The sequence below is a fragment of the Ornithodoros turicata genome, chromosome 4 (assembly GCF_037126465.1).
Source record: "Ornithodoros turicata isolate Travis chromosome 4, ASM3712646v1, whole genome shotgun sequence".
Taxonomy (NCBI): Eukaryota; Metazoa; Arthropoda; class Arachnida; order Ixodida; family Argasidae; genus Ornithodoros; species Ornithodoros turicata.
This window is the reverse complement of record NC_088204.1, coordinates 72,200,326-72,224,077: the sequence shown is the minus strand read 5'-3', so window position 1 is coordinate 72,224,077 and position 23,752 is coordinate 72,200,326. Positions and strand designations below refer to the sequence as shown.

Here is a 23,752-nt window from a genome sequence, read left to right as displayed (position 1 = left end):
CCTGCTCTTCGTTTTTAGGGCGAGAGCAGTACTATTTTTGAACCGTGATGTGGGCAAGCTTATGCTTGTCCCATCCTACAGTTGGCAATACAAAAATAAATGGAAAGTTCCTGGTTTTTGAAATACAGAAGAAGATTATCGAGCTACTGCCACCGGCTCCTTCTTCAAAATTCTTTCGTAACCCGTTTCGTAACGCACCATCTATTGACAGTAAAGTCCACTTCAAATAGTACATAAATACAGTCAGTATAGAAAAATGAGGCAACTTTGTGCCCTACATGAGCACAATCTGTGTAGAAAAATGGGGCAACTTTATATCCTACATGAATACAATCAGTATAGAAAAATGGGGCAACTTTCTATCCTATGTCTAACTACTTTGTTTTCAATGTATATATAAATGCTTTATCTATTTTCTATCCAATAGTATTCCCATTTATTCATAGAAACTCCATTCGGAGTAGATACAAGTTTTAATCTATTTCTTATGCGCTCTATCTAGGGTTTCCTATAGAAATTCTGTAGAAAATAGAATTTTTTTTCATAAGGGACAATATATGGGGGGCCGATCTTCGCTTGGCGCAGCGCAAAGCGCGTGGTTTGAGGTGGTGTTTCATGCTGCCCGATGTCAAGGTGCGTCCTCACTATGCCGATCGGCTGTCTCGGTGCGCTTTTCCTATGCCTCACTATGCCGATCGGTTTTGCCGATCTGCATAGTCAGGACACGCACCTTTGGGATACAACACTTTGAGACAGAACCGCCAGTGCATTGGACGTAGGAGCCGTTCGAGCCGTGGTGGAATGGAGACATTCATTGTGAAGTTTGGATACCAAAATGCATCGGTAAACCCTAATGAAACGAAAAAAAAAATACTTTGTGGCGTGTTGTACAGTTTGCCGACATAAAGCAATATTAGGAAATGTGAAGAACTCCAGCAACTTCCTCAAGCATCTCAAGGTAAGTTCCACAACGCGTGCTTGGCGTCCTTCTTCTTCTCCCCAAACAGGATTAGCCTGAAGAGTACGCAGGTACATAATTTAGTTTAGTTCACTTAAGCTCTGGACTGGAAAAGCGCGTTATTCATACTGCTAAGGCTTTTAAATCAATCAACAAAAACCATGCCCTTCCTTTTATATTCTTCGCGGTCAGTTACCTAAATTAATTAATTCTTGATACAAACAAACACTTGCACGATGAATGGCTAAAGCTTTTACGATTGCAGTGTAAGAGCTTCAAAATCCTACACTTTATTCTTGGGAATCAAATCACCTCGTGAGTAACAGTGGTGAGTAGCGTATGAACATCATTTGCATTTTAAAAGTAGCACATTCGGCAGCCATATACGTTTGTCCATAGTGACGGCTTCGTGCGTGCCAATTTACTTTTTTTTTACTTTATTCTAGCACAGTGTATTACTCTGTTTTCCATTGTTACATTGCTACAAAAAGGCGCACGCCCCCTCACTCACCCACACTGGTGCCCGTTACCAAAAAAAATGGAACTAAATACCATTACCCGTTACTTCAGAAAAAAAGTAACTAAATACGTTACCAACGTACAAAAGTAACGAGTTCTCGTTACTCACAGGTCACTTGCCTTCAACTCTTTATTAATGAGGAATTGCACTTCAGAAGAAGCTGGGGTCGGATTCACAAAGAGCTTGTGCGACGGAATCTGTCGTATCTCCGTCGTACGAGAAAGTTACGACTAAGTGTAGATTCAATAAGGTCGCGCGTCGCAAAAACTTCGCAGCTTACGGAGGAATCCTGCGAGAGCTCCCGAGCAGTCTTACGAAGGAAAGATGGCGGCGTTATTTGGCAGCGGTGGATTTGGAGACGGCAAACAAAGACTCCGTAATACGCGCCAACGCATTGCACTTTGCCACAAAACCTTCGAGACCATCCCCGAAGTGACATTGAGGCACTTTTTTGCTTGGTAACCTTCAACAAATGCTTCAACTTTGTGCTCTGTAAAATCCTACACCTCGCTAAGACACCCCCAACACCCCCTCCAAATTGTCTGCAAGAAAGGCAAAAGAAGCCATAAAAGTAGCTAAACTGGGTGCCACACACCGCTTACAAAACACCCTCACCCACCCCCTCCCCGAGACGAACATACTGGGAATAAATTTGCTGTGTCATCGAACGCGTGTGATTGCGTGGCATCCATTCTGGCTACCGAAAGACCGAGAGCACGTGCAGTAACAAAACATTTGGGGACGAACAACTTCGTCTTCTTCTAAGGGGACGACTCTTATTGGTGGGATTACAAATTTTCGTCATCGTTACCATAGTGAAAACATAGCCTCGCACCCTTTGGCTGTTTCTCTCCGAACTGCACGTGACAGGAAGCGAGCAACTTCCTCTTCCTCGCCAAATGGGGTACCCTCTCCACTACGATAGCTTTGTGAATCGCGCTTACGACGCCGTCGTACGCGCGTCGCAGGCTACGACGTCTTAGCGCATCTTAGCGTAACTTACGATCGCGTTTGTGAACCCGACCCCTGATTCACAGCGGCGCGCGCCCTTCGTGAATCTACACTTCGTCGTAACTTTCCCGTACGACGGAGTTACGACAGATTCCGTCGCACGAGCTCTTTGTGAATCCGGCCCCTGAATCCGTAGGCAGAAAATAAAAGTGCAACATGCTTTCCAGAAAATTACTCGTACTCTTGAGAAAGATATGGTATAGTTTTACGCTTTATTTGAAAGATTTCCCATGTAGTACGCGAGGACGTTCAATCACTACCCGCAGACGATGGTCGGCCATCTCGATGGCTACAACCGCTGAAAGCTGGTTCGTGATTGGACACCGCAGTTGAAAACACGACCCTGATTGACTGAATCTTAGTTGTTACGTCACGCCGACGAGTAAGGAGGCTCTCTCTATCTATGTGGAGTCGGCGCTCAACACCTACATATTGGCTCACAGTAGTTTTCCACGCGATATCCTTAGTTGTACGCTTCAGTTGAACGCACCAAATCAAAAGTGCATGAATTTCGTGCATGCATGCACTTCGTGCGCCTACGGGAACCTGGAGAAACTAAGAATAAAATTTAAACTGCGGTGGACGAATCAGTCTGAGAGCTGTCTTGGAAAGTTCCAGCAATGCACCAACAAAATGATGCAAAGCTTGATGAAATCTCATTCTCCATTCAATCAATCTCATTTCTCATGAATCCCACACTTCGGGTAATTCCTGCACTCTAAGAACAAAGGGTGTCAACAGTGGTAACTTCTGTAGTTACCACCTAGGTCAACATAGCGTCTGATAAAGGGCGGTAAAATCAATTATCATATATCCAAATTGCTACAAAAAGGCCGTACGCCCCCCTCGCTCACCGAATCAAAAGCAGTAACCCTATCGTTCGTGGCAATGGTAGGCGGACAACGTGCTATGCGGTGAAGTTCTGTTTTTAGAGTGAGGTAGCAGGTAGAACATTGCAACCTTTTGGCACAACATATGTGACAACTATTACCTCCTGAAAGGTGTAACTGCTCCACCCTTTTCTTTTTTTTCTAATAGTTTGAAGGATGACATAACGAGTCCGCACACCATGACGTCATTACCGTGCAACAAGTTGAGAAATAAATACGTACTCGTTTTCCTCCTGTCAGGATAACTCCTGCTGCGAAGAAACAACAGAGTATATACGTGTATAGATGAGCTTTGACATGTCAGATGGGGTGCACCCTTGGAAGATATTTATTATGCCATTTCAGGGTGAAGTCTTATGCCAATACAGACAGAATCGTCATGAATGAAGCCATCTTCCCTTAGAGTAAGTAGGGATGGTGCCGGTTCAAAAAGAACGGCATTGTTTTCAGCACTGGTTGGCCTGCAATATGCGCCATTATTATGACCACCATTTAAGTCAGTCTTTGGGTGAACTGTACGGTACACGATGTCCTTCGTCGTGTCCCTTGGATGCATGAACCTACAGGTGAAGGGGATTGTATAGGGCCACTTGAGAAGGGTATCGCTCCGAGACATGCACAGTTCAAATCTCAACGAAAGAGTGTCTGATGTAGTAAAGTATCCGTGCAACCTCACAGAGTATCCGCAAAGCACAAACACGTCAGACTTACGTGTCCTGCCTACAAGTAACCAATAGTTTGGTAGTGACCTTTCACGGAATATGTCCTTAAAGCCCCCAATACGAAAGGAAGCTTCCATCTTCTGCGGTACCGCGGAGGAATACAACGTGTACACACGTTCTGCTACGATCCCAACCTCTGTGGAAGTTCCGAGTATCGCCTTCACGAGTGGCATTTTTTCTCTAGCTTCTTCGTCGGCATTCATAAATTTTTTCAATTCCGCGGAGCACTGCAACAGAGGATTCACTTCCCCTTTGATTCCTTTCACGTCATTTAATGTAGCACTTATTTGTTGGAGCGTGTCCATCAAGTTTCCCACTCGCTCACTCACTTGCTCGACGTTTTTATTCACTGCACTTGTAGCGACGTTGTCACGGCTTATTGATGACATCTGCAGTTCAACCACTGAGAGTAATTCAGCAACGCCTCTTAGTGACCCCTTAATCTCCGCTTGGCCCTGCACTTGCTGCGTCACCTTGCTCTCTGTGTTGCCAACATCAGCAGCAACACGCTCCTGGTTCTCGAGAAGCCTGTTCAGGAGTTGTTCGTTCCTCAACGCCATTTCCTTTAAACTGTCGATTTCCTCGGCATACCCATGCAGCTGACGTTCAACGGTTAATACCTTCTTCAGAACACTTTCCGCGGAGACAAAAGTTTCTTTGACAGGGTCGAACGAACATCCGGTGATTGGAATGTGGACTCCAGTAGAGGAAACAGAGGACGTGTTTCCTTGACGACACGATGTTCCGTAATGACTGACAATGTCCCGACGAAGTACACTGGCCTCGCACCTGGTACATATCACAGCATAGTAGGCACATTCGTTGAAGAAGTGAGACTCTACCTCCTGTATCGTTCCTACGACGTTGCACCCGTTTTTTGCGTTGAAGCAACGAACATTTGTTCTCTCCAGATGTTTCGCTTTGAATGTCAACTTTGAAACATCGTCCTGCTCAAAGTCAATTTCGTCCAGAGGGCAGCGTCGATCGGTACCGAGAAGATTCCCGTAGCACAGCTCGCAGAAAGCGTGGGAGCATCCCAAAAGAAAAGTCACCGTGGGAACGACGTTGCAGAGACAGCAGTATCTCGTGGAATGCAGATCCACACATTCAATGGGCCTGAAATCCAGTTCTTTCGAGAAGCCCACGAGGTACTTTTCGGACGACATCCTTCAGAGCCAGCTAAACAAGGCCCTTACGTTTGCTTCGCTGTCGACAGATAACGAAAACAGTCAGGCGGAATTTCCCCGCTCAAAGTACGATGGGGGTGGGGCTCACTTTTTGCACTCCGTTAGCGGAGGCCCACGTGACTCGGCTCTTACCACGTGACCTTGAGCGGGAAGTCAGTGTCGCGCGCCGTCGGCTGTCGCCTATCGCGCGCACCAGCCGAGCTGATCTTGAATCGGGGTTTTCGCCTCCGCTATTCGCAATTTTCGTGTTATGTGGCGCTAGATTCACTGTTTCACGCAAGGTAACGTTTGCCGAAGAGTTGAGAGAGGGTTTGCGACAAAAGCTCCTAGAAGAGCAGGCAAAAATGAAGAACGCGTACGACAAGCGTCATTTTGCTGCGACAAAATACGAGGTTGGCGAAACCATGAAGCGACAGCCGGAGCACACCGAGAAGCCAACTAAGACACAACGAAAGTATCGAGGACCACTGGTCATCACACAAGTGCTTCCGTCGGACACGTGTACAGAGTGATGCCACTAGGAGAAACCAAAGGACGCTGGTTTGCAACAACCACACACGTGTCCCAACTGAAAGGATGGACCAGCAGCAACAGCCGGAGTCACACTGAAGACGACGACAGCGACTCTTCAGAGGAAGAGAACGAAGACTGTGACACGGGAAAGGATACAGCCCCGTCGAGACCACAGAGAAGCCGCAAATTTCCCGAAAGATACCAAGCATATGTCTTGTATTAACTGTCGGGCACCAGCATAATATGCTACCTTGCGAGAAGTTTATGTATCTTTCGTTTTATGATAGTAACGAAAATCTCCAACCAAGTTACAGGACGGGGATACCCGACGTTTCGGAGCCAGTTCGGCTCCTTCCTCAGGGGTGACTGTAGTGGCCGTTGGCAGCAGCGTTCTTGCCGTGGTTCGAATTTCGTGATGCGCCGGATTGTTTTTCAGTCACGTGACGGAGGCCGTTGACGTATACGCTGGGTAACGCTCCAACAGATCGGTTAAGGTTTCCAGGTGTGGATTGTATATGCCAGGACTCTACAAACATTCTTTTGATTTGATTACCCTCAAGGTCGATTATGCAGGCGTTTTGAAAGTCGATAGGATGGTCTCGAACTTGAGAGTGTTCAGCGAGAGCGCTTCGTTCGATGTCCGACTTCCGTACGTCATTCTTATGTTGCCGTAGCCTTTCGGGGAAGTTCTTTGTCTCGCCGATATATGATGCGCTGCATTTGTTGCACGGAATTTTATAGACTACACCTTGTGCTTTTTCTTTCGGTGGACGATCTTTCGGCCGCGGTATATAGTGTCCGATTGTTGAGACAAAGCTACTTGTATATGCCAGTACTGTGTATCCTTTTCTCGATGTACTCGTAAAGAGAGAAGGAAGTGACCTAAAGTTCACCGTGTACAGGAAGCCCACTCATACGGGACGATATCTAAGGTTTGATTCCAATCACCCTACGTGTCACAAGGCTTCGGTGGTTTCGTCCCTTTTTTTCGAGAGCTAAGAAGATTTGTTTGTCGGAGAAAGACAGGAAAAAAGAAGAAGCAGCAATCACTTCCGATTTAAAAAAGAACGGATACACAAGTAGCTTTGTTCAGAGAGTCGCCCGTCGTCAAGCTCGCGGTCTCCGAAACCGACCACGTCACACTGACGACCAGACCTGTCAGACTAGACGAATCACCATGCCATATGTGAAGGGAATCAGCGAGTCTCTGACACGTATACTAGCGAAGGAAGGAATACGTGTGTCTCACAAACCCGTCTCAACAATCGGACACTATATACCGCGGCCGAAAGATCGTCCACCGAAAGAAAAAGCACAAGGTGTAGTCTATAAAATTCCGTGCAACAAATGCAGCGCATCATATATCGGCGAGACAAAGAACTTCCCCGAAAGGCTACGGCAACATAAGAATGATGTACGGAAGTCGGACATCGAACGAAGCGCTCTCGCTGAACACTGTCAAGTTCGAGACCATCCTATATCGACTTTCAAAACGCCTGCATAATCGACCTTGAGGGTAATCAAATCAAAAGAATGTTTGTAGAGTCCTGGCATATACAATCCACACCTGGAAACCTTAACCGATCTGTTGGAGCGTTACCCAGCGTATACGTCAACGGCCTCCGTCACGTGACTGAAAAACAATCCGGCGCATCACGAAATTCGAACCACGGCAAGAACGCTGCTGCCAACGGCCACTACAGTCACCCCTGAGGAAGGAGCCGAACTGGCTCCGAAACGTCGGGTATCCCCGTCCTGTAACTTGGTTGGAGATTTTCGTTACTATCATAGTTCTCACCCAACCAGACACACTTGTGTCGAATATGTTCACTTTCAAGTCTTTACGCCTTGACTACGGCCAAGAAACAGCAAAGTTGGCGAAGCGTTACGTCAATGTGATTCGCAGTATTTCAATCTTCAAAACCCACCTCCAATTTACGACCAACTGCCGAGACATGGACTTGATCCCCCGAAGCCTACGCATCAAACGTCTCGTCCACACTGCGGAGGGACAGAATATGTTGGCACAAGCCGAACGCCGTTTGGTAATTGCCCGGATCCACGAGTGCAGGTCAACATTGAGAAGAAAAGATCTTGATCTCTTTTTCATTCGTCGGCAACTCGAACATCGCATCCCAGACTTATTTCATTCGCTGGACTCGTTTGCCAGGACTTGTGCCTCCACTGTGGCAAAAAAACAGCGGATATCTCAGGACCGCAAACTTACGTCGCTAACGAAGGCAGACAGGACGCAGCCCAGCGCCGACGTCGCCGGATTTGTAAAAAACATCTCTTCGAGACAGCTCTCACCCATCGAGACAAGTGTGCTGGCGAAAGGTCACGGCTTCAACCTTACAACGGCACGACCACCTCTGGCAAAGATGGTCGCAGCTGTCGAAGACGGTAAAGACACCTGGATTCCAGCATTCAAGAACAAGTAAGACTGAAAGCGATTGGAATTATGTCAAAAATCCAAAAACAGCAATGTCACAACATAACCAGGGAAGAGCATAAAGCACTTCGAAGCCTCCAGGAAGACTCGAAGATTGTCATTCTGCCTGCTGACAAGGGAAACTCAACGGTCGTCTTAGACCGGCAGGACTACGATGGCAAAATCCGAGACCTCCTTGACAACAGTACGTATGAAAATCTCAAAAAAGACCCGACATCGCAGATTCAGACTAAGCTTAATAAGATACTTGCTGATATATTCAAGAAATACCCAGATGCAAGAGCCCTCTACTCACGACTTATCTGCAGGAACGGTAACGCGCCCGGTTTCTATGGTCTCCCTAAGATCCACAAGCCCGGTATCCCACTTCGCCCCATTGTAGACTTCAGATCGTCCCCTCTTCGGGCGTTATCCTGCTACCTACACAAGGTTTTATCCCCGCTCACCGGAAACACCCCAACTCATGTACGAAACTCTGCCAACTTCGTGGAGCGCGTCTCACCACTCACCATCAGCGCTGACGAGTGCCTCGTTTCGTTTGACGTTGTGTCTCTCTTCACGAACGTGCCGGTCCCACTGGCAGTGGACGCTGCCAGGATGGCACTTGAGAGGGACAACGACCTGGCGACTAGAACCAACCTCAGTGTTCACGAAGTGTGCCGCCTCCTAGATTTCTGCCTCAGCGGAACGTACTTCTCATTCAACGGAGAGTACTACAAGCAGACTACCGGAACAGCAATGGGTGCGTCAATATCTGTAACAGCAGCGAACTTGGTGATGGAATCAATTGAAGAAAGGGCCCTGCAATCCCCCGATATTAAACCGAAAACATTCTTACGGTACGTAGACGATTGCTTCTGTATTTTGAAGAATTCCGATGTTGACGAGTTTTTGGCACGCCTAAACCGCATCGAGCCATCCATCCAGTTTACCGTGGAACTCGAGAGGGACAACGTTTTGCCTTTTCTCGATGTACTCGTAAAGAGAGAAGGAAGTGACCTAAAGTTCACCGTGTACAGGAAGCCCACTCATACGGGACGATATCTAAGGTTTGATTCCAATCACCCTACGTGTCACAAGGCTTCGGTGGTTTCGTCCCTTTTTTCGAGAGCAAAGAAGATTTGTTTGTCGGAGAAAGACAGGAAAAAAGAAGCAGCAGCAATCACTTCCGATTTAAAAAAGAACGGATACACAAGTAGCTTTGTTCAGAGAGTCGCCCGTCGTCAAGCTCGCGGTCTCCGAAACCGACCACGTCACACTGACGACCAGACCTGTCAGACTAGACGAATCACCATGCCATATGTGAAGGGAATCAGCGAGTCTCTGACACGTATACTAGCGAAGGAAGGAATACGTGTGTCTCACAAACCCGTCTCAACAATCGGACACTATATACCGCGGCTGAAAGATCGTCCACCGAAAGAAAAAGCACAAGGTGTAGTCTATAAAATTCCGTGCAACAAATGCAGCGCATCATATATCGGCGAGACAAAGAACTTCCCCGAAAGGCTACGGCAACATAAGAATGATGTACGGAAGTCGGACATCCAACGAAGCGCTCTCGCTGAACACTGTCAAGTTCGAGACCATCCTATCGACTTTCAAAACGCCTGCATAATCGACCTTGAGGGTAATCAAATCAAAAGAATGTTTGTAGAGTCCTGGCATATACAATCCACACCTGGAAACCTTAACCGATCTGTTGGAGCGTTACCCAGCGTATACGTCAACGGCCTCCGTCACGTGACTGAAAAACAATCCGGCGCATCACGAAATTCGAACCACGGCAAGAACGCTGCTTCCAACGGCCACTACAGTCACCCCTGAGGAAGGAGCCGAACTGGCTCCGAAACGTCGGGTATCCCCGTCCTGTAACTTGGTTGGAGATTTTCGTTACTATCATAGTTCTCACCCAACCAGACACACTTGTGTCGAATATGTTCACTTTCAAATCTTTCGTTTTGTATGCCTTTCGTAATGTACGTCTATGACATGCTAATGTAATGGCCTTTGTTTAGGGAAGTTTCTGTAAGTTGTGTTATTGTGTATCGCTTATGGTAACGCACGAGCTTAACGAGGACGTTAAGGTTGTCAGGATGTCCGAGTCAAAAAATAGGAACGAATGTCACAACCGCAGGCAATAGGCCACAGCGTATAAGGGGATATTGACCTATGGCGCACCTGGCCTGCAGGAAGACTGCTTCTCCACTTTCAGTTTGCACTTTCGTGCACCGGATAGCACGCTTCAAGACAACTGCCAGGGTTACCCGATACCGCATCACATGCTTCACGTCACCTGATAGATCACGAGGGTGCCCGCTGCCGAAAGCGCCTGCCGATTTGTTTAGTCTTGCCCTTTTTGGTTCACGTGTTTTTGTGATATCATAACCCGGGAACTCTTGCTGAGTCAGTCGAGTTCTGGACGCCGACTCATTAAGACGCAAGTGTGGCATCGTTTCTGTAACTGTGGATTGGTTCCACTAAGTGTGAATGTAGTGACACTGAATAAACCAGTTATCCAGTTTAACGATGCGTCGCTTTGCTCCTCCTGGAAGACAACAGAACGAAACCCACATTTTAGCGGCCGTTAGGCTTAGCGGGGCGGACACGACGGAACAGCATGATGGTTAGGTTATTATTAGGTCAGTACAAGTTAGGTGTTAGCCTGGTTTTGTCCACGTTAGTCTCGTGCACGACTGTGTTTCATAGACAGGTAATATTTATCTACAGTAGTTTATCTTGCATCGGGGATTTCGATCACTTTGTTTCGAGGTACACACAGCGTAGAAGGCGGTTCCAGCTCACGGCCGTGCGTCGGAGAAAGTTCAGCTCGGGCGAGCTCCTTGTGTTCTGCTGCGGAGTGTCGCGTCTGTTGCCACGGTAACCAACGCACGCAATAAAACGCAGTAGTGTGAACCATGCTTAATGCTTCTCGTGAACAGACAGTGTATCGTTGTGCTCGGCACATTCACAAACGTCTGAACGTCTCCTGTGCCGCTCGGCGCTCACGTTGGGTTTCTGCGCGACGACGCTACGTTCGACTTCGGCCAGTGTGTGTGTATGGATGTTCGGTTCGGCAGTACGTGTAGGCGGGTAACGCATAGTTATACGGAAGCATCTCGAAGTTTAGTATGGTTTAGTATTTATGCAGCGTTCCGCGTATTTGGGCCCTTCCTTTGGCTGCGACGGGAGCCTGCTTTGCCACGCGCCGGCTTCTCTAAAACCTGATGAAGTGCAGGCTCTGCACGAAAGTCTGGTTTTAACGTTTTCAATAAAAGTTGCTCCTACCCGTCTTCTCATTATGCTTGTACAACATAGAATAGCGGATTTTTGACGTCGCATTGTTATCTGTTCTGTTGTCCGTACTTCGTCGCCTCATGACTCCTCTGGCTATACCCGCCAACATTCTCCCCCCTCCCGTCATACTGAGCAGGGTTGATCCAGCGCTCGCTTTCCGCATGCCTCCACATATCTCTCGTCAATATGCCGCATTAGGTCATCGAATGCGCCTCGATGTGGCCTTCACAGCATAGTGGTGCAGCCACTGCGGTGCTGTTGAAGATCACGAGCACATTCTTCTCCATTGCCCACACTACCAACCTTCCCGAACCGTATACTCTCTGAATCCCTCAACGAGCTAGACTCCGCCTCCCCCCCCCCCCCTCTCTCTCTCTCACACACACACACAAAATTGCCTGGTCCCTGGCCACATCCAGTCCACCAACGCTCTGCCCTCAAAGTTCTCTTCACCTTTCTGGATACCGTAGGACTTGATCCACATTGTGAAAGGGCTCATATTTCATTCCCCGCATCATCACACCAGCAATGGGGTAGAGTATCGCCCCCTGGCGATGAAACTCCCCAGTCATCATCATCATCCCGTAATAAAGTTGTTGTTGTTTGTTCTGTTGTGAACAAACCAAAAGCGCGAAAAAAAGGAAGCTGTCAAACCAAAGATCCACAACAGGTTCTCAGCTACTTCAAAGGAATCAGGTGTTTGGCTTATCGTGTGGAACCGCTATCGTAGGGACCTTCCACTCTGTTAAATCTCCGCCCACCGAAAGGTTTCTTATCAAATCAAATCAAAATATTTTTATTTGGAGCTTTAGGTACACATGATAGGTGGGGGACGGCGAGGACAAAGTATGTGCTGCTGTCCCGAACATGATAGAACACAGCAATAAACGCACGTCTTGTGGGCCTACCGGGTTATAACCAGTTTGTAAACATAAACTATAATAACAAAAAAGAAAAAGAGAGAGAGAAAAAAAAATGTGATATCTGCATCAATTACACGCAAAAATAACTTTGAGATACCACAAAAGCGGGGAGACACTATACAGGGTGTCCCAGAAAACGTGTCATTGAATTATAATAAAAAAACTACACGACCTAGAGTCATGAGGTCAATGGCATTTTTCTTACTCGGTTTTTGCCACCTCCTTATGTGAATGTCGTGTAACGTAAGTTTAATTATGTAAATTTTTGCGAGCTTAAGTCGGAAGTTTGCCTAGTAAAGGTCATTTTTTTACCCCACCAATGTGAAGAGCGTGTCTAATTTAGTCAAATTAATGATAATTGACAGAGATATTCAGGGGCTATCCCATCGGAAAAAATAGCCGAACATCATGCTCTACGGAGGTCGCACAGAATAGCGCACGATGAATTTTGCAGCGCAATCTTTGTCAGTCCGACGAAAGGAGGTTGGAAACCCAGCCCTCTCCGACGTCGCAGAAAGAGATAAAACAGGCATGGCTTATCACGTCCGACTTTCGCTGGGACAATGCTTTCCCTCTCTCAATTATAGGAACTGTTACTTTTTCTACTATCACTCTGTGTGCTGGCTTCGGAACCTCCTTTCGTCGCACTGAGAGCGATTGTGCTCAAAAAGTCATTGCGCGCTATGGTCCGGTGCTCCGAAAAGCATGATATTCGGCTATTTTTCCCGATGGAATAGCTCGTGAATATCACTGTGAATTATCATGAATTTGAGTGAATTCGGCACGCTCTTCATATTGGTGGGGTAAAAAAGTGACCTTTACTTGGCAAACTTCCGAGTTCAGTTCCTAAATATTTACATAATTAAACTTGAAGTGCATGACATTCACATTGGGAGGCGGCAAAAACCTAATCAGAACAAATGCTGTTGACCGCATCATTCTAGGTGGCGTAGTTTTTTTATTATAATTCAATGAGACGTTTTCTGGGACGCCCTGTATATCTATATATATATCTATATCGATTAATACACAAAAAGATAGAACAAGGCTGACATCAATCCTATCACATCTCCGACAAAAGGAAGACATTCAAGTGTTTTTTAAAAGCTGGGAAATTATTCATTTGTCTATATTGTAATGGGAGTGCGTTCCATAGCTTTGGACCTTTGTACCCCAATTTTTGTAGTCCAACGTTAGTCCTTTGTTGTGGCACTCTGAGATACATATATTCTGTGTACTTGTGCTTTACTTTAAGTACATTTCAAAGTACTCAAGTAGCCAAACTTGGACTCCAGACAAAAAATCATAAGTGGGTATCAAAAATGCACCCTACTAAAAGTGCTAAAATGACAAGACGATGACAAAAACACACAGATAGGGCTATTAATCTCTGAGTTTTCCTCGTCTTGCCGTCATTTTAGCGCTTCTGGTGGAATGCAGTACAAGATTCCCAGTATGACATTTTACCAAAAGGATTTTTGTGCATTTAAAGAGCATATTTGTTGAAGCAAATCTATTGTTGAGAGGCTTGAAATGTTGAGAAAGTATCAACGCTTCTATGGTTATGTAAAACGAATGCAATGCAAAGACACGCACACATTACGATACTGCAACCGGCAGCACAATGACTTGATCAATTGTCATTTCAGTTCTGCCAATACAAGGTTCTATGCTTTTTTATATTGTTTCCTTCATTGGCAGTTAATAACCAACTTATATCACAACGTGTGATTGCATTACATGATGAACACTCGGAAAGACACACATGCTTACATTCTACATTTTACGTTTTTTTAATTCGTCACATGGATTACATTGCTGCATATCACAGTCGAATAAAAATGAAAGCTTACATCGTGTTTCATCCTTTTTTAATTTTCTCTGTATTCTTTTTTAAACATGTATTCCAAAAAGCAGCAAGGAATGCCAAGAAATGTATAATCTCTGTTGGCTTGTACTTTTCCACCCTGACATTATCTAGCCTCTTATACCCGAAGATTAGTACCGGAACACCACACTAGGTGGGTGACCTTGGATCAGTCAGGGCATACTACTATTTTGCAAAATCGCACCACAGCTGACTGATTACCTCTCTACATGTAACTGCAAATTATAACAGCTGATTAAGTTCATATACAGGGGTTAGTACTTAACCTAGGACTTTATGGTTTCAGAGCATTTGTCAAGAATGTGCGTTGAAGTTTTGCTAAAAGAAGGAAGACAAAGATACTAAACAGGGGAATGCAAAGTGATAAATTAAATTGACGAAGCACTTGATGAGTACTTGAAGTATTTTGCTTAGCACTTTGTACTTTACTTGAAGTACATTTGGAATTGGGTACTTTGTACTGTACTTGAAGTACTAACGACACCAGGTACTTGGTACTTTACTTGAAGTAGAATTTTGAGGTAGTTTGCCCATCTCTGACGCCACCCCTCGCTCACTGAATGGGAAGCGATAACCCTATCTTTCGAGGCAATGGTTGGCGGACAACGTGCTATGCGGTGAAGTTCTGTTTTGGGGGTGAGATAGCAGGCAGAACTTTGCAGCCTTTTTTGGCACAACATATGCAATAACTATTACTTCCTAAAAGGTGTAACTGCTCCACCCTTTTTTCTAAGGGCGTGAAGGAGGACATAACGTGCTCACACACCGTGACATCACTGCCGTGCAGCAAGTTGCAAAATAATTACTCGTTTTCCTCCTGTCAGGATGACTCTTGCTGCGAAGAAACAACAGAGTACATAATATACTTGTGTATAGACGAGCTTTGGCATGTCAGACGGGGCGCACTCTTGGAAGATATTTGTCACGCCATTTCAGGGTGAAGCCTTATGCCAATGCAGACAGAATGGTCATGCATGAAGCCATCTGCCCTTAGAGTGGTTACGGATGGCGCCGGTTCAATAAGAACGGCATCGTTTTCAGCATCGGTTGGCCTGCAATATGCGCCATTATTACAACCACCATTTAAGTCAGCCTTTGGGTGAACTGTACGGCACACGATGTGCTTCGACGAGTCCCTTGGATGCATGAACCTACAGGTGAAGGGGATTGTAAAAGGCCACTTGAGAAGGGCATCGCTCTGAGACTTGCACAGTGAGAATCGCAGCGAAAGGGTCTCGGGTGCAATAAAGTGTGCGCGCAACCTCACAGAGTATCCGCAAAGCACAAACACTACAGAAGAACGTTTCATGCCAAAAGTGAACCTTTGTCGTGACATGTTCAATGCTATATCAAAAATGTCTCCAATATGAAAGAAAGCTTCCATCTTCTGCGGTACCACGGAGGAATACAACGCGTACACACGTTGCGCTACGATCCCAATCTCTGTGGAAGTTCCGAGTATCGCCTTCACGAGTAGCATTTTTTCTCTAGCTTCTTCGTCGGCATTCGTAAATTTTGTCAATTCCGCGGAGCACTGCAACAGAGGATTCAGTTCCCCTTTGATTCCTTTCACATCATTTAATGTAGCACTTATTTGTTGGAGCGTGTCCATCAAGTTTCCCACTCGCTCACTCACTTGCTCGACGTTTTTATTCACTGCACTCGTAGCGACGTTGTCACGGCTTATTGATGACATTTGCAGTTCAACCACTGAGAGTAATTCAGCAACGCCTCTTAGTGACCCCTTAATCTCCGCTTGGTCCTGCACTTGCTGCGTCACCTTGTTCTCTGTGTTGCCAACATCAGCAGCAACACGCTCCTGGTTCTCGAGAAGCCTGTTCAGGAGTTGTTCGTTCCTCAACGCCATTTCCTTTAAACTGTCGATTTCCTCGGCATACCCATGCAACTGATGTTCAACGGTTGATACCTTCTTCAGAACACTTTCCACGGAGACAAAAGTTTCTTTGACAGGGTCGAACGAACATCCGGTGATTGGAATGTGGACTCCAATAGAGGAAACAGAGGACGTGTTTCCTTGACGACACGATGTTCCGCAATGACTGACAATGTCCCGACGAAGTACACTGGCCTTGCACCTGGTACATATCACGGCATAGTAGGCACATTCGTCAAAGAAGTGAGACTCCACCTCCTGTATCGTTCCTACGACGTTGCACCCGTTTTTTGCGTTGAAGCAACGAACAGTTGTTCTCTCCAGACGTTTCGCTTTGAATGTCAACTTTGAAACATCGTCCTGCTCAAAGTCAGTTTCGTCCAGAGGACAGCGTCGATCGGTACCGAGAAGATTCTCGTAGCACAGCTCGCAGAAAGCGTGCGAGCATCCCAAAAGAAAAGTCACCGTGGGAACGACGTTGCAGAGACAGCAGTATCTTGTGGAATGCAGATCCACACATTCAATGGGCCTGAAATCCAGTTCTTTGGAGAAGCCCACGAGGTACTTTTCGGACGACATCCTTCAGAGCCAGCGAAACAACGCCCTTACGTTTGCTTCGCAGTCGACAGATAACTACAACGGTCAGGCGCCAGGAATTTCCCCGCTCAAAGTACGATGGGGCTCAGCTCACTTTTTGCACTCCGTTCCGATAGCGGAGGCCCACGTGACTCGGCTCTTACCACGTGACCTTGAGCGTGAAGTCAGTGCCGCGCGCCGTCGCCTATCGCGCACACAAGCCTACTTGATCTTGAATTGGGGTTTTCGCCTCCGCTATTCGCAATTTTCGTGTTATGTGGCGCTAGATTCACTGTTTCACGCAAGGTGACGTTTGCCGAAGAGTTGAGAGAGGGTTTGCGACGAAAGCTCCTAGAAGAGCAGGCAAAAATGAAGAACGCGTACGACAAGCGTCATTTTGCTGCGACAAAATACGAGGTTGGCGAAATCATGAAGCGACAGCCGGAGCACACCGAGAAGCCAACTAAGACACGAAAAATCGACGACGAAAGTATCGAGGACCACTGGTCATCACACAAGTGCTTCCGTCGGACACGTGTACAGAGTGATGCAGCTCGGAGAAACCAAAGGACGCCGGTTTGCAACAACCGCACACGTGTCCCAACTGAAAGGATGGACCAGCACCAACAGCCGGAGTCACACTGAAGACGACGACAGCGACTCTTCAGAGGAAGAGAACGACGACTGTGACACGGGAAAAGACACAGCCCCGTCGAGACTAGAGTCACTAGATAAGCTACGTATAAGCGTAGCTTATTTAGTGACTCTAGCAAATTTCCCGAAAGATACCAGGCATATGTCTTGTACTAACTGTCGGGCACCAGCATAATATGCTACCTTGCGAGAAGTTTATGTATCTTTCGTTTTGTATGCCTTTCGTAATGTACGTCTATGACATGCTAATGTAATGGCCCATGTTTATGATTGCTTTATACGGAAGTTTCTGTAAGTTGTGTTATTGTGAATCGCTTATGGTAACGCACGCGCTTAACGAGGACGTTAAGTTTGTCAGGATGTCCGAGTGTCGGAAGCCCCTAAAAAAAAAAAAAAACAAAGGAACGAATGTCACAACCGCAGGCAATAGGCCATAGCGTATAAGGGGATAATGACCTATGGCGCACCTGGGCTGCAGGAAGACTGCTTCTCCACTTTCAGTTTACACTTTCGTGCACCGGACAGCTCGCTTCAAGACAACTGCCAGGGTTACGCGATACCGCATCACATGCTTCACGTCACCTGATAGATCACGAGGGTGCCCACTGCCGAAAGCGCCTGCCGATTGGTTTAGTCTTGCCCTTTTTGGTTCGCGTGCTTTTGTGATATCATAACCCGGGAACCCTTGCTGAGTCAGTCGAGTTCCGAACGCCGACTCATTAAGACGCAAGTGTGGCGTCTTTTCTGTAACTGTGGGTTGGTTCCACTAAGTGTGAATGTAGTGACACTGAATAAACCAGTTATCCAGTTTAACGATGCGTCGCTTTGCTCCTCCCGTAAGACAACAGAACGAAACCCACATTTTAGCGGCCGTTAGGCTTAGCAGGGCGGACACGACGGAACAGCATGATGGTTAGGTTATTATTAGGTCAGTACAAGTTAGGTGTTAGCGTGGTTTTGTCCACGTTAGTCTCGTGCACGACTGTGTTTCATAGACAGGTAACATTTATCTACAGTGGTTTATCTTGCATCGGGGATTTCGATCACTTTGTTTCTAGGTGCACGTAAAAGGCGGTTCCAGCTCACGGCCGTGCGTCGGAGAAAGTTCAGCTCGGGCGAGCTCCTTGTCTTCTGCTGCGGAGTGTCGCGTCTGTTGCCACGGTAACTAACGCACGCAATAAAACGCAGTAGTGTGAACCATGCTTAACAGTTCTCGTGGATACACAGTGTATCGTTGTGCTCGGCACATTCACAAGCGTCTGAACGTCTCCTGTGCCGTTCGGCGCTCACGTTGGGTTTCTGCGCGACGACGCTACGTTCGACTTCGGCCAGTGTGTGTGTATGGAGGTTCGGTTCGGAAGTACGTGTAGGCGGGTAACGAATAGTTATACGGAAGCATCTCGAAGTTTAGTATGGTTTAGTATTTATGCAGCGTTCCGCGTATTTGGGCCCTTCCTTTGGCAGCGACGGGAGTGTGCTTTGCTTCTTGTGCTGTGCTTTGCCGGCTTCTCTAGAACCTGATGAAGTGCAGGCTCTGTACGAAAGTCTCGTTTTAACGTTTTAAATAGAAGTTGCTCCTACCCGTCTTCGGATTATTGTTGTACTACATAGAATAGGGGATTTTTGACATCGCATTGTTATTTGTTCTGTTGTCCGCACCTCGTCGCCTCTTGACTCCTCTGGCTACCCGCCAACGAACCGCTGACATTACCCCACCCCGCCATACTGCCAGCGCTCGCTTTCCGCATATCTGCACATATTTCTCGTCAAGATGCCGCATTAGTTCATCGAATGCGCCTCGATGTGACCTTCACAGCACAGTGGCGCTACCGCTTGAGACAAGTTGCCTCTCCCGTACTGCAGCCACTGCGGAAGATGTGATGAAGATCAAGAGCACATTCTTCTCCATTGCCCACACTACCAACCTTCCCGAACCGTACTCTCCGGATCCCTCAACAAGCTACACTCCCCCCCTCCCTCACTCTCACACAACATTGCTTGGTCCCTGGCCACATCGAGCACACCAACGCTCTGCCCTCAATGCTCTCTTCGCCTTTTTGGACACCGTAGGACTTGACCCACATTGTGAAGTGGGCTCATTATTTCATTCCCCGCATCACCACCAGCAATTAGTGGGATAGAGTATCGCCCCCTGGCGATGAAACTCCCCAGTCATCATCAACGCCCGTAATAAAGTTGTTGTTGTTTGTTCTGTTGTGAACAAACCAAAAGCGTGAAAAAAAGGAAGCTGTCAAACCAAAGATCCACAACATGTTCTCAGCTACTTCAAAGGAATCAGGTGTTTGGCTTATCGTGTGGAACCGCTATCGTAAGGACCTTCCAATCCGCTAAATCTCCGCCCACCGAAACGTTTCTCATCAAGTGAGGCGCGCGGTAAACAAACGGACGACGGGAAGATAGCGCAGCGCGAGAGTGAAAGGACTCTTCTCCACTGATGCTATGCTCCACAGGGGCCCAAAAGTGCGTTAAAAAATTGTTATCACATTAAAAACAAAAAAAAAAAGAGGAACACATACGCCCCCCCCCCCCCCCCCCCCCCCCCCCCATTTTCGCTCATAGTCATCAGGTCGTTTACCGATTAAGATGGGAGTGGTCGTGTTCGGTATAACTGGAGGACCCCTAAATACGTGCGCGAATAAAAATACCCAAATATCTGCCCATCGACGGTTATAGTCGATATGAGTTACAAAAATTTCGAATTCCTGCCATTATTCAATTGAAGCATGCAACTGGGGTTTGTGAGCCTTGCGTTATGTTCGTCCCTCTTATGTTTAATTGCTTCATCCACTACAACGTTATCCTTGTTCTCATCAATTGGACGGACCAAGATAAGCGAGGCAACAAGGAGGGCTTCGTCAAGAGGGGGTCTCTCACAGATATTGCGATTATCCTTTGCCAGAATTGCTGCGTGTTTCCCTTCTCGCTTATGGGCAATGGTGAGCCCATTTCTGTGGGACTGACAAAATTGGCCTCCAAACCTGCCGTTTTTCTGGGGCCCTTTCCTCGTGGCTAAATCGGCACGATGCTATTCCTGAAAACCGCACATCTCATCGAGTAGAGTAGAGAGTAGAAGTAGCTGCGTTTTGGACCTTGATGACGCCCGAGTTTGGGGTCTGCTGCACCATTTCTTTTAGTTGAGGAGTATGTTCCTCTTCTTCGCTTGTATGTCGGCTGGGGGAGGGGGGGGGGGGTAGCTGGATTAGGTAGCTTGTCGATGATTACATTTATAGATCGCAGGAGGATCGTCCTTTGCACTTTGGATCTATCTGCTGATAGTCAAGTCTCGTCGAGTGACTTCTGTCTTTTGTAAACAAAGAGTTCATCCGTGAAAAGTAAAGAGTAATGACTCCAAGGGGTCGCTAGTGCAGCTATATAAGGTGGCCCGCTTTGACAGCAGGGATATATCGATTATAGCCACGTAAATTGTAGGGGATGAATCACGAACAGTAGGACAACACACATTTGCTACTGCCCCACGTGGTGCCTATTTCGCTCAGTGAAAACAGCGCGTCCTCAGTTCCACTGGCTACTGCGCGCTGCTCTTACGCGCAACGTGAAATTAGATCCCCTTGATGCGCTGTTTCACGTACAGAAAAAGGGACTCTGTGCGTGAAATTTTACGTAAAGTATGTGTCGGCCTTTAGACTCACCAACGCACAGCAATGAATAATGACTGCCCTCGTTTAGATATATCACCAGCTACCGTGATTGAAAACAAACAAACGAACAGAATATTGAGTTTTAAAAAAAGAAAAACATTTCCCTATTTATTAGAGAATTCTGACTACAGTTTACATGCATGAATACAGGTATTTAATGCGGACACATCTGCATCAGGTTGCGAAGTTTGTGCAGTGACTGTAAGGCGGCTAATAGCCATACAGACTGGTACGTTGGTCTCATAGCTTCAATCATATACTACTCACGACTCTGGACAAGGCTAACACCAACGGTAATCGAGTTCTCGTGCACAAAGCCACCATTCAGTGCATCTCCAAATCTGCACAACCCAGACTGGCCGAAGTCCATATTTGAACTTTTCGCGGGTCTATTGAAATATTGAGGGAACTTAGAAAACCTATCTCGCACATCAATAATATACTCAATGTTCTTTTTGTCGGCAATGGGGTGAACCAAGATGAGCTTGTAGGAGAACAAGAAGGGCCATTTCAAAAGGGAGTCTTTGGAGCCACGACAAATACGTAGGAAGATACCTATGTTCACGGTACCGTCATATGTGGCGAACTTTGCAACTAACTGTACAGAATAGCCACACAGCACAAAAACATCAGAGTGGGTGCAGGCAACCCCTTCCTCGATTGCTTTGTTCCTTTGTTCGCCGACGTCTTGCACGTGAAAGAAAGCAACATTCGTTCCACGTCCAATGGTGGCCCGTGGAGCACGGATGATCTCTTTCATGCAACTAAACTGGTCCTCGGTTGACGACGAAAGATCTTGTATGCGTTTCGACATCGCTTCAAGTGTCCTAGCGCATTGCTTCCAGCGATCATCCGAGTTAACTACGTTCTTAGCCACATCTTTTTGCAATCCCGCAATAGTAGATAGCATCTTCCCGAACGCAATGACGCGGTTCTTCACGTCGTCTGCGTTGCTACGTTGACCTTCAATCGAAGACAATGCTTCCGTAACTTTACGCATGCCAGTGATAACGTTGGACATCGTCACAGACGAGACGCTTTGTCCCTCTTGAAGTGTGCGCAGTGCTCCCGCATTATTTATAACACACTCTTTCGTGGCGTCGATGCCCACAGTATGGCTGTTTAGATGGTCTTCTATGGCACGGAGCTTATCGGCTATATCTGTCAATGAGGCGTTGATCTCTCTTCCAATCCCGACGACGCTCCTGTCAATACAAACATCTTCACTCGGACACAAAGTATTTTGAGCCCCGCACTGTTCTTCTACGTAATGGGTGATTATGTCTTTACGGAGCACCGTGGCACAACACTTCTTACAAGCTAATACGTGAAACTCACAGTCCTTCAAGAAGTGAGACTTCATTCGTTCCAGCGATCCGACGAAACTACATCCATGGTTGGAGTTGCAACACTGAACTTCTAACTTCTGAAGAGGCGTCGTTCTAACTGGTGAAATTACCACTTCACTTTCAAGAAAGCCTTGCTTGTCGAGCGGACAGCGTTGGCTGCTCCGACTGCGTTGCTGCCATGGTAACATCCCTCACAAAGTGAATGGTAACATTCGAGCCTGAGGATCTTTTCGGGAATGACGGCGCACAAGTCACACGATATCGTTGACGGGAGATTTACGAATAGCACGGGACGCCAGTCGAGAGCTTCAGAGTGTCCCAAAAGGTAGCTTTTGGGAGACATTTCACAGTCCAAAACGAAGCTCTAAGAACAGGAAACGTGTCATACACTGGGTGCTTCTTTCTTCGCTGAGTAACACCAAAGGGGCAGCGGAACGCTTCGTACGCGTAAAGGGCGAAACGCATTGGACGTTTTCTCAGCGTCAAAACGTCGCGCGTACGCCATGGCCTTGCACACGCGGCGAAGAAACGCCAGCGAGGCGACCACCCGAAACGCATGGGACGCGTACGGAGCGAGTGACGCGCACCACTGTTGCTATATTCGTCGACCACAAATATCTGTTAGAACGGGCAGATGCTCTTCTTTCCTGTGGTTCCTGCATTCCTTCATTCCAGATACCATTAAAATGTTCACGTAAATTTAGTGTGATGGATAATGTCCCAAAAATTTATGCGAGCTGTTCATACGCCACCTTGTCTGCCGCACGACGGCCATGGTTCTGTCTACTTCTCGGAAAACGCGCCCAGACGCGCGCGAATATCTGTAGTCGACAGATTCCGGAGTACGCCCTCCGCGCGCGTTGAAAAACTGGTTTTTACGAGGTCACACGCACGCCGAGCGCCCGCGCGTCCTGAAAACGTCGGAAAAACGCTCCATGCGTTTAGCCCTTAAACGCGCGGGATATTCTAGCTAGAAACGTTCCGAAGTCCTACAGAAACGCAGCCGAGGCAAGCGCCATCTATGAGCGACACAACAACATACAGCTTCTGCTAGCCTAAGGGCCGGGTCCCAGTGTTGCCAAATTTGGGGAAAAGTCGCTAAATTTAGCGGATTTCGGGGTTTGTCTAGCGACAAAATTTTGTATTTGGGATTAGCGGATTTTTTGGTGACTTTCTGATACATTCAGCGACTTTTTAGCAACACGAATATTCCTTCATGAAGTCTTGAAGAACCGTGA

The 23,752-nt window shown here is 47.0% G+C and overlaps 3 protein-coding genes across 3 annotated transcripts; 1 reads left to right on the top strand and 2 right to left on the bottom strand.

Moving 5' to 3' along the window:
- The first annotated feature begins 8,262 nt into the window (after nt 1–8,262).
- On the top strand, nt 8,263–11,235 carry LOC135392552 (uncharacterized). Its single transcript, XM_064623259.1, has 2 exons — nt 8,263–9,302; nt 11,196–11,235. Exons 1-2 carry the CDS (start codon nt 8,263–8,265, stop codon nt 11,233–11,235), a joined length of 1,080 nt encoding a protein of 359 aa, XP_064479329.1.
- Nucleotides 11,236–14,247: 3,012 nt separating this feature from the next.
- Nucleotides 14,248–16,932, bottom strand: LOC135393425 (uncharacterized). Its single transcript, XM_064623865.1, has one exon. The coding sequence runs from the start codon at nt 16,832–16,834 to the stop codon at nt 15,284–15,286; it is 1,551 nt and encodes a 516-aa protein (XP_064479935.1). The 5' UTR covers nt 16,835–16,932; the 3' UTR covers nt 14,248–15,283.
- A 4,308-nt stretch (nt 16,933–21,240) lies between these two features.
- Nucleotides 21,241–23,011, bottom strand: LOC135393424 (uncharacterized). The gene has a single exon (XM_064623864.1). The coding sequence runs from the start codon at nt 22,700–22,702 to the stop codon at nt 21,425–21,427; it is 1,278 nt and encodes a 425-aa protein (XP_064479934.1). The 5' UTR covers nt 22,703–23,011; the 3' UTR covers nt 21,241–21,424.
- Between the last annotated feature and the right edge of the window lie 741 nt (nt 23,012–23,752).